Consider the following 16,819-nt stretch of genomic DNA (forward strand, 5'->3'; position numbering starts at 1 on the left):
GATCTTGATTTCGCCACCATAAGTGCTGCTACAAGCAAAGCGTGGGTGACCAGAGTTTTGGCTTGCCTATTCGTTGATTGTGCCCAGTTTGAACAGATTCTTTAAAAAAAAATAACGTAATTTTGACAGTAAACTGAAATTTGTTTTTCATATTTTAAATTCCCATAACTTTTGAAAAACCTAACCGATTTCAAAAAATTTTTATTGTTAATTTTGGAAGCTCAAATACTATAAAAATATGCAAAAAAAATTATAACGTTCCATTTGAAAAACAAAAGTTGGATGCTGTATCTCGAGATACAGGGGTTTAAAAAATGGGTCAATCACTGAAAATAAACTAGACTAAAAATTATTAAATATGTGTTTTTTATTTTTTCCAAATTTCCCGCCGTTTAAAAAAAAAGTGGGTGGAGCATATAACTCTGGTCACCCTGTTTAGCCTCATAATCTACATTTTCAATAATTCAAACCGACATCCTAAAATCTGTTATTGTATAAAAAATTCTATTATACTATTAGACTGTGATACTTCGTACTTTCATACAACTGAACTTTAAACAATAACAAAATTAAACGTCTTTTTTGTTTAGTTAGAACTCTTCAGTGCAGCAGTGAAGATACCAGAATTCTTTTTACCTTTTTATAGCAGTTCAGTTTTTAAAATTCTTTAATAATTATTTGTCCAAATTGTATTAATTTCAACTCTATACTTATTAGGATATTATTTTGGAAAATTCTTATGAAAATAATATTCGGAAGCATTTCGATGTTTATTTAATTTATAGAAAGGTAGGTAGAAAATATTTTATTTGTTTGCTTCTTACATTGCATTGGTGATGATTTCTCTGCATGGTAGGCATACCATCTCCCCTCAGAACCTCTCCCTCTTATATGCCCATCAAAAAAAAAGTAGCAAATAAAACGAAAATTTAATTTTGCTCAGAAGGGTCCACACCTGCACCTCCTGTTATCCATAAATTAAAATCATAATATAAATTTTTGTTTTAACGCATCGTGCAGAATATTTTAAATCTTTTATTGTTCGAAGGTTTTTACTTCATTAACATATCTTTAACAAAAACTTACAGTTTAAAATGTTAAGTATAAGGGTTGATTAAACGCCCAAAGGTACACAAATCAGCAAGTAACCAACGTTTCATTAATACTTCATTGATATCATTTAAGAAATTTTACTTATTAACTTTCCATTAATATTTTTAGAATTTATTAGATCTCACGGACCCTTATTCTGGCCACTTCATTTATAATAATTTTTTTGTGAAAATAATAATAAAATGTATATTTCTTCATCATAACTAAATAGAAGCTTATTTTAACTCTATTCCACATTATTTTTCTGATTTATCTCTATTATGCCCTTTATTCTGTGTAATCACTTACACATGCACATTAAAATAAAAAAAAAAGGCGAAGGTAGTTCAGATTACTATTTAAATTTGAATCACGAAGTTAGAACAAAATTTGAATCTTCAATTCGTCTAACAACTTCTTCCTGCCAAAATTTATCAAACTTGGTCGTAATTATTGATTATTAAGGCGAGCCTTACTTAAGTGGTACAAACTCCGTTTCTAATGAAAACTTGAGATCCACAAAAGCTTTATTCTCATAAAATATCGAATCGAATGACAATTCGACAATTGACGTAAATCAGTTCACGCGTCGATAATTTAAACGATTACAATACTTCCTCTTAGTAGGTGTAAGAGCATAGTAGCACTTTAGAGTCACGTATGGTTTTTTTTTTGCATATTTTTATAGTATTTGAGCTTCCAAAATTAACAATAAAAATTTTTTGAAATCGGTTAGGTTTTTCAAAAGTTATGTTAATTTAAAATAGGAAAAACAAATTTCAGTTTACTGTCAAAATTACGTTATTTTTTTTAAAGAATCTGTTCAAACTGGGCACAATCAACGAATAGGCAAGCCAAAACTCTGGACACCCACGCTTTGCTTTTACCACTTCTTCGTGCTAAACTTTATCAAACCGGACTAAGTGTTATAGAAGTAATAGTAATAATACTTTTAGAGTGGGCCTTACTAGCGTGGGGCAAACTCCCCTTCTTAAGTGGCACAGCGTCGAGACTTAAGTGCAAATCTGTACAAGATTTCGATTCGAATGACATTTCATTCATGAAAATCGGTTCACGCGTCGATAATTTGAAACGATTGCTGTACTTCCCCTTAACAGGTGTAAGAGCAGATCGTCGCTTTAATGTTATGTAGAGGAGTCCTAACCCTTTCATCCTACCAATTTTTATAAAAATCTGGCCAAGATTTACAGAGTAATTAGTAATAATAATGTTGAAGGGGGCCTTATATACATGGGGCTAACTGCTCCCCCATTTGATATACAGCGTCGAGACCCCCAAAAGGCACATCTACATAAAATTCCGAATCGAATCACACCTCATTCATGAAAATCGGTTCGCGCGTTTAGGCGATACGTTGTTTACAAAAAAGGTAAGAACAACAAGAACAAGAACAATTTCTGAAAATGCCGTTTTTGCTCATTTTCGGCAACTTTTTTCTCGAAATCTATTTCATCTGTGTTGTTGCAAAAAAATTACAGTTATAAAGAAGGATTTTCCCTATATTTTAAAGAAAATTTGGGAATTTTATTTTTTATAGAAAAAGAGAAAAAAATTATCAAAGTAGGGTGTTTTTCAACGTTACGCTTTTTCGTGCACTTTTTGACGATCAACCCTTATACAACTGTCCTGCCGTACAGTTTTAATTCTTCAGAAAATAAACCTTTTTCGATATTAATCTAAAACATCGATATTTGTGAGAAAACATATGACACATTGTTTGGAGCCGAGTCTACTGATGTTAACGTGTGCTTCAAATGCAATTTCATTTACTATTATAAATCGTTTACAGTTCAAATTTTAGCCTTTTCCAATTTATCGTTTTAGTTGTTTTACTAATTCAAAATTACTAAATATTGTAACATTTAACTAGAAGGCATAATGTATGAAGAAGATGTAAATATGTTTTTTCAAAGTTACGGAGATCTGAATGTAAGTTGAATTATAAACTTTTATTTACTTATTAGTTTTATGAACCTATATTTTCAGTAAAAATTGTTTGGAGAAAGTAACAAACAAGGCAAGAAATAAAGAACAAACGTGGACTACATAATCTTTCTTTAAAAAATAAATTTTTTACTTATGTTTAAATGAAAGCACTTTTGTGAGGGACCAATTTTTCTACCACTTTTGAAAGAAACTCTAGCTCTTCCATGAAGTTGTTTTATTTTTTCTGGCAAAGATTGTGCAATGGAACGCAAATTCTGCCTAGTTGTACATTCATGGTTAGTACATCAGGTACGATTCGTGATGTTATTACTCAATGCATTTTTGTGTTGGTTGAAGTGCAAGCCCTTGTAGCACTATTTTACATCTCGTGTTTATCTGCCTTTCTTTCTAAGGTATTATCACTACTAGTTGTTTTTTTCAAACCAGCGCCGGGCATTAAATTGATTTTCGTCTTCCACTTAAATTAGGTAAGTACGTTGTAAAATTAATTATATACATATGTCGCAAACTTTGACGGATCCCCAATGTTGGACCATGTCAATGATTTCATTTGTTACAACATGCTAGTCTTTCTAACTGGTTTCTAATTTTATCCATCTTCAGAGATTCCAGTCATTGGGTTTCCACTTCCACTTTTGAACCTTCTTTCACTTTGCCACCACACTAAGTAAATGATTCTGATGTTGTTTAGTTGCAAGACGAGTGGACTAATTAGGAGTAGCAAGTCATCAACACTTTACATTAGTTACTGAATAAAAAATGTTGTGACATAACTTTCTGCTCAGTTTTTGATAACAATTTAATAAAAGATTTTGCATAAGAATAGCTTGAGTTTTTGTTCTCTTCTTAAAGAGTATCAATTTACTGTCTTGTGATGAAAATGTGACTGGCAGTACCATGACTGACAGGCTCCGAGATCCAATGACTTCTCAGAAATGAACGCGCCTTCAAATTTTTTTAAAAAAAGCCTCCATTAAAAACATTGACATATGGTTTCTTTTTGTTTTAGATCCACAAAACTCTTCTACTCGACCAAGCCAGGAATGATGCTTACTGGCGAGCAATTTTTGAAAACAAAGACCACTTGAAGGATAAAATTGTTATGGATGTGGGCGCCGGGACTGGTATGTATTTCATCCTTCAAAGATTATGATTCAAATATCGATCAACTATTTATAGATTTAAAATTTAGAACATTCCACGGATACCTATTACTACAGCTTTCATTTACAAATTTCCTTTAAGCTCAGAGTTTTTACTAAATGAGTTGTGTCCTTTAACATTAGATGGATTCCCCACTGTAAAAATTTATTTTTTATAGAATTGCGACATCCCAGCTTCTCCTATTTCCTTATCAAATAGTTTCATTATAAAAAGAACTAGACCAAAGTAACAAAAGTCATAGCATCAAGGGAAGTGGGAAGTTGTGCACTGGCAAAGAATTTTTATCCCAAAATGCCAGTTCCTCTCATTGGAACTTCTGATGAGATGGATTCTTTTAGAAATACAGTTTCGTTGAGAATTTGTTCCGGAGTTAAGACCAGGATGAAATGTAGGGTGAATCTGCTCTTTCTGGTATCAAAGAATATACACCCTTGTTGTATTCGGATTAGCGAGGACTTCTGAGGGTACTGGGGCAGGCCAAAGACCTACTCTGAGTAGGTATTCTAAGCCCATGATTAAGTTTTCTGTTACATCGCAATAGGAAGATATATGGTCAGTATTTCCTCGGCAGGAAATATCGGAATCACATGGGCGTTATCCTGTCTGATAGCTCTTGACTTCAGCACTAACCTGGCAGAAGTAAGAGGAACAAAGCAGATCTGGAAAGGTCGCAGTGGGTTTTGACTGTTATTAATATTGACCTTAAACAGTTGTTAGTAACATGTGGTATATTAAAATGGCACTTTAGAGGAGAGAGAATCATGACATCGCCCCCAGAAACCCTTCAAATTGACTTTTCCAGAAAATGTTGCAAATAAAAAATGACAGCCCTTCATACATTTATGTAAAATAAAAGGTAAAGTTAAGTAAGTAACTCCTACTTTTTCAGGCGGGGATTACCATCCAACTAGCAATTAGGTGTCATTGGCAGGGGGGGGGGGTTGAAACACAGACTACATTTTTTTTTACAATTAGTAGCACACGGTATTTGATCTGAGAATTTCCCACTTACCAATTCATTACACGCCGTTTTGTCTTACACCTTCCACAGTATACAGTGCGCTCTGAATTGATAAGTCCGAGTGGAGAAATCTTCTGGGTTGTCTGATTTGAGATTTAAGTTCGGGTAGAGTGCCACCGCTAAATACTAGTGGAACTGCTTGAAGGTATGTAATTTATCTCCAACAGTAGTGGCTAGTGGACATAATTTATGCTTCTATGCATCACCTTTGGGTAAAAGCATAACGGATTTTTTTTGCTTAACATAGAATTAACACTCGAGGCCAAAATTAGCCTTGCTAGAATAATCCAAAACACTAACCTGCTTTGGTGAAACCTGCTCCGTTAACACCAAAACAGAATATTAAAAAATTTGGTACACGATTTGTCATGTCCAGCTACTGCTAGAGATATCCCCCGCCTCCACCACTCTTTCTAGGCCACAGAAGTGAAGAAAAAAGTTAGGGCTTATTGTCGTGGCGCTCTCTCTATGAATTGTAAGCAAAGTATGAAAGTAGAACTTCCAGCTATTTTCCGTTCTGTGTATCACTGGCTAATAAGAAAATTCAAAATAGAATATAATTAAAGGTATGCACACTTCCTTTTAAGATTGGATTACGTTATATTTAATAAATAACTATAATTAAATTATTTTTTACTTTTTGTTTGCTAGGAATTTTGTCCATATTTTGTGCCCAAGCAGGAGCAAAGAAAGTTTACGCAGTGGAAGCATCCCCCAAGCTTATCCCTATTTTAAAAGCAGTTGTACGGGACAATGGGGTGGAGGATATTGTTGAGGTAATTTCTGTTTTATTTTATATATGTTTTAATTCATGGCGTGTCAAAGTCTAAGGTCATTGTTTTCCTCCTGGAGCCTTCGCAATAGCGGAAACGTATTGTTTGCTTGAAGTAATTTTTTTAAAGATGCTACAATCGAATACATTTGCACAGAATAGTTTCAGCCTTTTAAGAAAAATGTTTCCGAAAGGGCAAAGAAGGATCTATCGCTGCTAATGGGTGTGTTTACACTAAGCGAGCGTACTTATATATTCTTCTTCTTCTTCTTCTTTGTCTTTGCTCTTATGCCTTTCAGCGTCGAGCTTTAGATAACTTAGTCCTTTAACCAACGGATGTACTCTTCCCTGCTGTTTGCCAATTTTTGGATAGAAGACCTAGTCTGACCTCGCTTTTGTGCCAATCGCCCGATGTAATCCAAATAGCCCAATCTTGGTCTGCCTCTTGGTCTACGGCCTTCTGATTTGGCCTCCATCAAGCACCTAATCTTCTCCTCTTCTCTTCTCATGCAGACGTGGCCAAACCACCCCAACTGCCGATTCTCCAACTTGGTTACGAAAGGTTGTACCTCTAAGCTGCTTCTTATTGTTTCATTTCTAATTTTATCATGCTTAGTTTTCCCTTCGACCCGGCGGAGAAATCTCATTTCGGCAGCTGTAATCCGGCTTGCATGCTTATCCAGCATAAACCCCATACTGAAGAAGAGGTATGTAGACAGTCTTGAAGGCGGTCATTTTCACTTTTTTGCAGACCTCTCTTTTACCGACCACAGTATTCCTGATCAAACCGTAGGCATTATTGGCCACACCCACCCGATTCAGCACCTTTTTATCAATTCTGCCATCCCGGCTTCTAACCCACTATAAGCCGAAGCACCTCATTCGTTAAAATGTATTGGAAGACTTGTACGGTTGGTATAGTTGTAATTTAAAAACCTGCTGTGTACATTGAACGTTAATCAATCAGTGATCGCCCGGCCTAGAGTTTATAGAGTATTCTAGCCAGCTGTTTTTCAATTCTTTTATATTTTTCTCTACAGTTATTCCAAAAATTTTCATTTCTTTTTATGCATTTTTTTAATAAGTTTAAGAAAGTTTATTTTTGTGATTTAAGTAAATAAGTATATTTGTATTTTTTTGAAATAATTATTTTAATCAGAGGATTTGTTTGGCTGTTCAACCGCAGGTTTGAACTTTAAGCGTGTACTTGTTGGATGAGTGAAGAGGGTCTATCCTCCGATTAGTTCTGATCGCGCCTCCGTAACCCCCTAGGGATTGGGACGCAGTTTTCAACAAACCTGAAGAATACTTCTGGGATGGATAGAATGTTGTAGCTCTGCCCAAGTGGGTAAACTCCAGTTGTGCTGAATGATAAGTTCCAGACACCCGATTGCTCTAATCCGCTCATATTATAGAGGTTTCTATGTGTTCAAACTTATTAAATATTTTTCTATCAATCTATTAGCTCAACTAAACTCCCATTCACATCACTTAAAAGTTGGTATGATAGTACGTGATTTAAAGGAGTGGTTCCACTCACCCCTTGAATAATAAACGATCTTGAACCTCGATAGTTATCTTATTTGGCCTGATGTCTCTTTCTGTACCTCTGTTAAGTAGCACAATTAACAATTAAGTAATTAAAACTGTCCAGTAGGAGAGTTTAATAGCAATGTTTTAGTGATAATAGTTATTGAGATATTAAAGGTTACACTTTGGAGGTATTGTAAACGGTTCAAATTTCAAATATTTATATCTCTTTTATACAAACCTCTATATCTTTTTTCGTATGGTTCCGATTTTAATTATTTCTTTACCAAATTGTAGAGAAAAGTCTTCTCTATTACAGATATTAATAACAATGTTTTAGTGCCAATAGTTATCGAGATACTGAAGGTCACGTTTTGGTGGTTTTGAAAACGATTCAAATTCCAAACCTTTATATATTTTTGTGTGTTGTTCTGATATTCATGATTTGTTTACCAAATTGTAGAGAATAGTTTGCTCTATAACCGGTATTACTAGCAATGTTTTAGTGATAATAGTTATCGAGATATTGAAGGTTACGATTTGGAGGTATTATAAATCATTCAAATTTCAATCGTCTATATCTCATTTCTTATTGTTCCTATTTTATTGGTTTTCTTGCCGAATTGTAGAGAAAAGTGTACACTATAACCGGTATTAAGAGCCATTTTTTAGTGATAATAGTTATTAAGATATTGAAGGTTTCATTTTGGATGTTATGCAAATCGTTTAAATTTCAACCCTCTATATCTCTTTTCGTATTGTTCCGATTTTAATGATTGCTTTACCAAATTGTAGTGAAAACTCTTCTCTATAATCGGCATTAATAGTAATGTTTTAGTGATAATAGTTATCGAGATATTGGATGTTTTATTTTGGCGGTAGTTTACTTCATTCAAAATTTAAACCTTTACTTCTCTCTTTGTAATTTTTTTTTTTTTTGCGCATCAACAGCTGAGGTTATTAGCGCCCGAAGCTTTTTCCAGTGCACTGCCGGCCTCCGGACAGTGTTCTCTCGTTACAGACAACACTGTCCATCACCGGACAGTGAGCTGTAAGAAGCTCCTAGGAAGAGAAAATCTAAGGGTCAGCTGCTGGATTCGAACCCGGGACCTCCGCATGGGAGCTCTCTTTGTATTGTTCTGATTTTTAGGATTTCTTTATTTGTAGAAATTTATATAACTCCATTTTAAAAATGCTGGAAAGTAAGTTTCTTGGAGATGGTTTTCATATAGTTCCCTTTGTAATTAGCCTCTAATGTTAAGGGGAGACTAATTCTTGCATATTTATATTGTTACTAGGTAATTTATGGAGAAGTGGAATCGGTAGAAGTTTCCGAAAACGTTGATGTTCTTGTTAGTGAGTGGATGGGGCATTATCTTCTCCATGAGAGCATGATAGAAAGCATTATAAACGCACGCCGTTTTTTAAACAGGTAAGCATTTTTACTCTCTTACATTAAAAAAGGGAAGTACTGCGATCGATTCAATTTTTAAAAATACCAATACTAACCAAAAACAAAATCAATTCTAATGTATGAGGGTTAGAGTGAATACATAAATTTTATTGGCACATTTTTTCAAGAAAATTCTCTTTAAGGTTATTATGTTTAACCTTAATTATGTTTCCTTCTAAAGTGTCATTTAAATGTTATTTGAGGCCTGATTGGGTGCTAATATTACTGGGAATAAAATGGGAAAAGTTACAAGTTTTATGCTATTAAAGACAAAGTAGGGTCTACTCATTTGTTTACCCAGTCAATTTTACTCCCTACTGTATTGCCCATCTCTTATTTTTGCTAGAATAATTGAGCCTTTAAAAAATTGTAAATTACAGTTCAATTTATTGCAGTAAGAGGAAAATAGTGTATTTATGCCAAATTTTGTCTTTTTTTTAGTGACTCCTTAATTTTGCCTAAGAAAGCGACTATATATGTGGCACTTTGTGACATGCCACAGTTAACGAGCCAGTGGACCAGAGTTCACGATGTCAATCTAGAAGCAGCCACCAATGTTTACCGTTCCGAGGCTGGCTGTTTTCCACATATAGAACAGCTTAATTATGAGTCATTAATAAGCCTACCAAAACAGTTTTGTACTTTTGATATGTACAAAGTTTCACTCGAAGATGTCCATAATAATGTAAGCTAGATTATTTTGTTATTTTTTCCTACTTAAGATAGTCTTATTGAATGCTTAGAGAAGAATAAAATATTTAAAAAATTTAATGGCCTTCGTTACACACACACACAGCATGTACAAACCACAGTGTAACTTCATTGGCTAGGTAGTGTAGTGGCGTGATAACATATAAGCTTCAACTCTGCAAATCTTTTCATGATTGTTATGAAATTTGGCAGGATGAAAGGGTAAGTAGGGCACCCCTACGTAACATTAAAGCGACGTTTTGCTCTTACACCTACTGAGGGGGTAGTTTTGCAATCATTTAAAATTACCGTCCCGTGAACCTATTTTCGTAAATAAAGTGTCATTTGTTCCAAAATTTTTTGTATACGTATTTGAATTTTAGAGGTCTCGCATCTTTAAGAGAGAAGTTTTCCCCACGAGGGTAAGGCCCCTATAAAACAATTAATATTATAACGATAAATCTTAACCCGATTTTGATAAAATTTAGCACGTAGGGGTGGTTAAAGCTTCCCTATGTAACATTCAAGCGCTATCATGCTCTGATACCTACTAAGAGGGAGTGCTGCAATCAAATTAACGACGTATGAACTGATTTTAATGAATGAATTGTCTTTCAATTTGAAATTTTAGGTAGACATGGCTTTTTGGGGTCTCGATGGTATATATTTAAGAGAGGAGTTTGCCCCACTTAAATAAAGCCCCGTTTTAAACGGTTATTAATCATATCTCTGTAAATCTTCGTTCGTCTTTAATCAAATTAGGTAAGATGAAGAATTTAGAATGCATGACATTTAAGTGCTATCCCGCTCTTACACCTACTAATTGGAAGTGTTGCATTCATGATGTATTCGTAGTTTAAATTCTCTTTGCCCTTTTAAAGAGTAGAACAGAACTGTAATTGCAAATAATTTTTCTTTCGTGTCTTTAGAAGAAGTCTTTGTGATCACAGCTTGTTTTCTCTTACATCCTTAAGAGGAAGTAATGTTATCAAAATTTATCTTACTGCTCTTATCCCTGTTAATGGGTTCTAATTATTCATCACTTAATCCCATAACATTTCTCCAGTCTCCATCTTCTTTCCACCATTCCCCCATAACTTGTGTCAGTTTTTTTTTCATCCTACATCTTTTAACTAACTTTTCACCACTCTCCCATAACTTTTCTCTCAGTTTACATTTTTATCTTAAGAACTTGGTACCACTCCTCTATAATGTTACTCATATTCTGAATCTTCTTTCCACCACTCCCTCCTAACTTTTCTTCAGTCTTCATCTTTTTCCCACTAACTTGATACCCTTAAATTCTACATCTGCCTTCCACTAACTTGGTACTAAGTATTAAAGCATTACCAAGTATTGCTTATCCAAAATGTAAAGAAAACCTGTAAGCCAGATAAGAAACTTTCCAAAATAGGCTTTTAAAGGTTTGGAATATTTTGGAATATGGTATTATCGATTATTTTTAAAGTTATAACGATAATGAAGAATATTCATGTATTACTTTGATGGATCTATTAAATTGGTGTCAAATGTATGTAAGATTAGACTGTTGTGAACTAAATAAGATAAGACTAGATCCGCAAGGTATTGATAAAAACTTTCTAACTTCTATATCTGGCGTGAATTAGCCTAATTATTTCCGATACTAGAATGTTTAAAAAAATCATTAGATGTATAAATTTGTTCCAATCAAGGAACAAAAAGAAAAATCTATCCAAAAGGTACAAAAATCTCCTTAAAAAAACTAGCAGTTTAAAAAGTCAAGTATAAGGGTTGGTTAAACGACAAAAGGTACACAAATCAGCAAATACCCAACATTTCATTCATATTTCTAGTATCATATTTTTTAGAATGTATTAGATGTCGAAGACTTTTATGCATAAAATATTTGTTCAGTAAAGTGTAGCACCCATGCAATTAATAATAGGTAATCTAGTGTATTAATATTAAATGTTAATGTAGTTTCATTCAATTACATTCTTAATCTAGATGTTTTCTCCAAAATGTTATATAAATGTAATATAAAATAAAGATATTTTATTTATACAGTCTTTATTTATTAAAATAAAAATAAAATACATTCCTGGGTGTACAAAATAATTATAAAGACATCTGCCATGGTCAATGACCGTCGGCGGAAAATAAAGATATGATTTGATTATAAAATTGTTTTACAAGTACTCAATTAAAGGTACTGCATTTAATTATAATTTAGAAATGAATTATTATTGCAAGTGGTTATTTATTTGTTATTAGATGTGTGTAATTTGTGCTCTCATATTCTGCTGCAAGACGAATTCAAGACCTAAATTTCGTTTTAACTTCGTGATTCAAATTATTTAAGTGTTCTAACAAAACGGTGTGTGATATTTGTAATTTATTTTGTGCTAATAAATTCTGATTGAACATTTTGTTTGATTTAACAGGTTATGCGGACGGTATTTGTTACCAATAAATCTGGTATTGTGGAAGGAATATGCATATGGTGGGATGTGGAATTTCAGAACGGTGTTGTGCTGTCCACTTCGCCATTCTCTCACAACACCCATTGGAAACAAACTATAATATTACTGCCTAAGCCAATAAACGTTACCACGGGCATTCCTATAGGAGCGGAGATCGCCATCAATAAAGCTAATGATAGAGTGTGAGTAATTTTAGATTTTCTTATCTCCATTCATTCTGTAATTCATTTGTAAAACACGCTACATTTTTAATGATGCTGATTTATTACGGAGCACTTATAGTTATGACGGTGTTTTCTGGGGCCCTGTCTCCTCTGTATGCTAGCTGGAATGTTTTAGAACTATATTAAGGAAATTATATCCATGTTGCTTTTTTGTAATGTAAATTAAAATTTAATAGTTTCAGCGAGAGAAAATCGTGTGAGTGTTCATACCAGATTCTTTGGTCGTTAGTTTTTACTGTGCAAAGTACTCCAAAAAAGCGTAAATACGTTTGTTTGAACTTGGTGTACTAACTAGTCGTATATACCATCTTCTTTCTATATTCATGATTTTTGTTTTGTATTTTCTCTAGCTTCTTTTACTTTACTGTCATCACTTTATATTGCAGGTATACCATGTCGCTAACTATGTTAGATGCTGAAGAAGAAGAACACGATATACCATGTACTTGCTATTTTTCAAAGTGCCAAGTTGCTAATGCTTTTTTTGTACAAAGTAGTGTGCAAATTAAGGAAGAACCTCCCTCACCAACTTCTGAATAATTTTTCTACTTAAAAAAAAAATAAATAAAAAAGATTTTGTGATAAAATATTTTTGTGTGCAATTTTTATTGTAAGTTCTATTTTGTTTCTCAACAAGCAAAATATGTGGACTTTTTTCAATATTATCAGATTGAAGTTTTGTAAGAATAATTTTTATTAATGTGGAAGATGCAGTCAAATATGCTGTTGATCATAGTTTTTAGTGATTTCAGCAAGGAAAAGATAATTTTATATACAATATTTTGTATTAATATATAAATATGTAACTTTTGTTTATATAAGCAAGTTTATTAGTTCCTTAATGTTAACTTTTAGTTTGTCTTTTTTTCTTTTTTTTTTGCTTTAGAGTGCAACCTTAACGAATGGCATAAAAAAGGTGAGCACATGTGGAGATCAAATGGCCGCCACTAGGGGGCGCTTGTATGGAATGTTTTTTGTGTGAAAGCTCATCCAAGACAGCTTGAATGACAGAAATTTAAGAAGGTACAAGTAATTACATAATTTTCATTAGCTATGGTTCGTCGTTGGAGTTAATGTTATTCGGTCCAAAAATTGTCTACGACGCAGGTTGCGCAAAATTAGAATCTATTAGAAGAATGTATTTCCAATAATTTTTAAAGATTTGGAGCTAAAGCAAATTTAATCATAAATTGCTCAAATTCACCATAAAATGACTTTTTACTAAGTTTTGGTCTCCATTTAAGCGCCTACGATTTAAAAAGTACATTATTGGGTGTTGACTGCAGCTGATGATAAACTGCTGGGTGAGGAAGGTTTTGAAGTGTATTTATGGCCCAGTAGTTTGAGAACGGCGTGTACCGTCTCTTAAAAATGCTGAATTGTATCAGCTCTATAAAGAAGAGATTTGTGGCTGCCATAAAAGTGGGAAGGTTGCGCAGGTTGGGTCACCTCCGCAGAATGAATGTTAAAAGTTCTATGAAGGGCTCCCAGGAGGTAGAAGGCCTAGAGGTCGGACAAAGGTTGCATTGGCAGCAGTATGTGAAGGCGGATCTGCAGAAGATGGGTGGCGTCAGACAGTGGAGAAAAAAAGCCTCGGACAGAGATGGTTGGGACTGTCTGCTAAAGGAGGCCAAGGCTCTTCAAGGGCCAAAGGAAAAAGAATATTTTTCAATCAAGTGACGTTTAGGATTAGCTTAAACGAAAAAGTTGTAAATTAGTTAAAAAAACTAAGAAATGTGCACTTCCTCCAATATAATTGAGTCTTGGACTTTGATTTATATATATATATATATATATATATATACATACATACATACATACAGTATACACATACATACAGGGTGTCCCAAGCTATATGGATAACGACTTTTTCTCGAAAACTAAGATAGAAAAAAACTGTTAGAAATTCAAATTTAATTTGTAAATTTTTTTCGGCGCTTCCAGAAGTGAGATACAGGCACCAACTTCATTTTTTCAAATGTGGAAGTGTGGTTTTTATTTAAGAAATAGATTCCTTGATTTTTTTAAGAAAAATTTACTTGAACGGTTTTTTTCTGTGAGCGATATTTTACAAGTTATGAATGAAAACATGATTCATATAAGAAATTTCAAAATGATATACTGATTTTTTGATTAAATAAGAAGAAAAGTACTATTTTATTATAAATTTTACTCCACATTAATATTACAGCTCATGCTCGAAATGGCCTCCGCCGTTAGAGATGCATAGACATGCTCTATTATATTTCCGGTTTCATACTTCTAGTGTAATGCAGAATCAAAAAAGTTAACGAAATATTTTCCTGAAGTAAAAGAAAGTAAAATCTAGATCATTGAATAAAAGTGAAAGTGCACCATTTTATGTACTGGATAACTGTGCTTTTATTGGTGAGGGAGTGGCTTACGGTGTTATACGTCATCAGCTACAGTCCGCCTACTTCACACATCCCGTTCGCCAATGAGATTAGCCAATCGTTTTTGGTAATTATTTCTAGGAAAAATACTATTTAAATTTTTTAAAATAATTTTTTCCCTATTTGCAGGAAAGAGCATGTCTATGCATCTCTAATGGTGGAGGACATTTCGAGCATGATCTGTAAAATTAATGAGGAGTAAAATTTATAATAAAATAGTACTTTTCTTCTTATTCAATCAAAAAACCGTTATAATATCATTTTGAAATTTTTTATAAGAATCATGTTTTCATTCATAACTTGGAAAATATCGCTCACAGAAAAAACCGTTCAAGTAAATTTTTCTTCAAAAAAATCAAGGAATCTATTTCTTAAATAAAAACCACACCTCTCCATTTGAAAAAATGAAGTTGGTGCCTGTATCTCGCTTCTGGAAGCAAAGAAAAAAAATTTACAAATTAAATTTGAATTTCTAACAAAAAACTAAGGGACACGTATTTTTTAGTTTTTTTTTTTTTAGCTATCTTAGTTTCCGAGAAAAAGTCTTTATCCATATAGCTTGGGACACCCTGTATATATATAAATCAAAGTCCAAGACTCAATTATATGTTCTTTTCGCTTCTGTCGATCAGCTGCTTTATAATAATAATTTGCTAATCTAAAGCAAAACGCACAAAACATTATTATATTGATTTCTTTCTGGATCTTATCGCTGGTATTAACTAGGTACTAAGATAGAAAGATAAACTTGTCATCCTTATCAAATATTACCATTATATTTAGTTATTGATTGGGTAACTCAAGAATATTATGCTTTCATTACTCTAGAGAGCATATAAAAAAAGTCGGGCAAAGCTGCATTTTGTAATTTAAAATAGGAAGCTACGCCACATCAAAAGAAGGTACTCGTTTCTTCTTTTATTATTTTGCATTTGAATGTATAGGATATGATGAATCTCCAAATTATAACTTCAGGTTCAAGTTTTTGAATATGCCAACAAAATATGTTCAAGAAAATGTATTGAATTTTTTTTTTTTTTAATCTCTTTTCGAGATATAATTGAAAGTACCTATAACAGATTTTTCTTCTGAAGGTGTGGTGAGAACATATGTTGTTGGCCATCTGTCTGACGCCGCCCATCTTCTGCAGATCCGCCTTCACATACATGTGAAGCATGTAATGTACGCGACTCTGGAAATGTATTACGGTTTTTTTATTAAATTTAAATTTTATTTTTAATAGGCCGATGTCTTTAACACTTTGATGTTTGAATTTGAACATAATCTAATGTTATAGTTAAAAAAATTAAAATTAATGTATAATACTAATAATTATTACTTGTGCTATTTTATTAGCCCTAAGATAGTAATTTTTTATTTTATAAATACGTTTTTGTAATGTGTTTTTTATTATATTTGTCATTATTTTTCGAAGACTGTTAAAAAAAATCCAAATAAATTGTAAATTATTTTTGTATACAAATTATATCATCATTTGTGAATATATTTGACCGGTATTTATGCCAAAAAAATATGTTTAAGAAAATGTATTGAATTTGTTTTTTTAAAATCTCTTTTCGAGATATAATTAAAAGTACTTATAACAGATTTTTCTTCTGAAGGTGTAGTGAGAACATATGTTGGCCATCTTCCAGGAAAGATTGTTTTATAAGTAGGGCCCAATTTCACGCTCTATCTCAGGTGTTATTCAGATGAACGAAGGACTGGAGTTGATCTATATGGTCTATATTCACACTAGACATCATATGGTAATGCCTTTTCGGAGAGTGAACCCTGTTTTCCAGGCTGAAGTTTATAGTAGTTAATGACGTATTTCTGATGATTTAAAATGAAGTCCGCAACTCATCTGAAAAAAAGACTTGTAAAAATCTATATGTGAGAAGACTATCTTCACCTACTACCAGCAGAGTAGTTTAAGGAAGGAGTTTTAGGTGCATAGACTTGTTTTGGGATGAGAGGTCTTGTGTCAAGAATGACCTAAGATTTCTTTAGAGAAATGGGGATT

At 33.0% G+C, this 16,819-nt stretch overlaps 1 protein-coding gene across 2 annotated transcripts; it reads left to right on the top strand.

Moving 5' to 3' along the window:
• Positions 1-583: 583 nt before the first annotated feature.
• Art8 (Arginine methyltransferase 8) lies at positions 584-13,864 on the top strand. 2 transcript variants are annotated; one of them, XM_074138541.1, is made up of 7 exons: positions 584-789; positions 4,070-4,184; positions 5,897-6,021; positions 8,846-8,979; positions 9,442-9,685; positions 12,117-12,337; positions 12,766-13,864. In XM_074138541.1, the coding sequence occupies exons 2-7, from the start codon at positions 4,163-4,165 to the stop codon at positions 12,917-12,919; spliced, it is 900 nt and encodes a 299-aa protein (XP_073994642.1). In that variant the 5' UTR covers positions 584-789; positions 4,070-4,162; the 3' UTR covers positions 12,920-13,864. The 2 variants fall into 2 exon arrangements, with proteins under 2 accessions (XP_073994642.1, XP_073994641.1); XM_074138540.1 differs by lacking the exon at positions 584-789 and adding an exon at positions 2,816-3,042.
• Positions 13,865-16,819: the final 2,955 nt, after the last annotated feature.

Source organism: Rhodnius prolixus, unplaced genomic scaffold (genome assembly GCF_049639745.1).
Source record: "Rhodnius prolixus isolate KJV_2025 unplaced genomic scaffold, Rpr scaffold_11, whole genome shotgun sequence".
Lineage (NCBI taxonomy): Eukaryota > Metazoa > Arthropoda > Insecta > Hemiptera > Reduviidae > Rhodnius > Rhodnius prolixus.

Bases quoted from the DNA above. Each gene is read 5' to 3' on its own strand.
- Art8 (XM_074138540.1), top strand. From the start codon at position 2,992: ATGTATGAAGAAGATGTAAATATGTTTTTTCAAAGTTACGGAGATCTG. The intron at 3,043-4,069 runs GTAAGTTGAATT...TTTTTGTTTTAG, and splicing joins AAAGTTACGGAGATCTGAAT to ATCCACAAAACTCTTCTACT. The intron at 9,686-12,116 runs GTAAGCTAGATT...TTGATTTAACAG, and splicing joins TCGAAGATGTCCATAATAAT to GTTATGCGGACGGTATTTGT.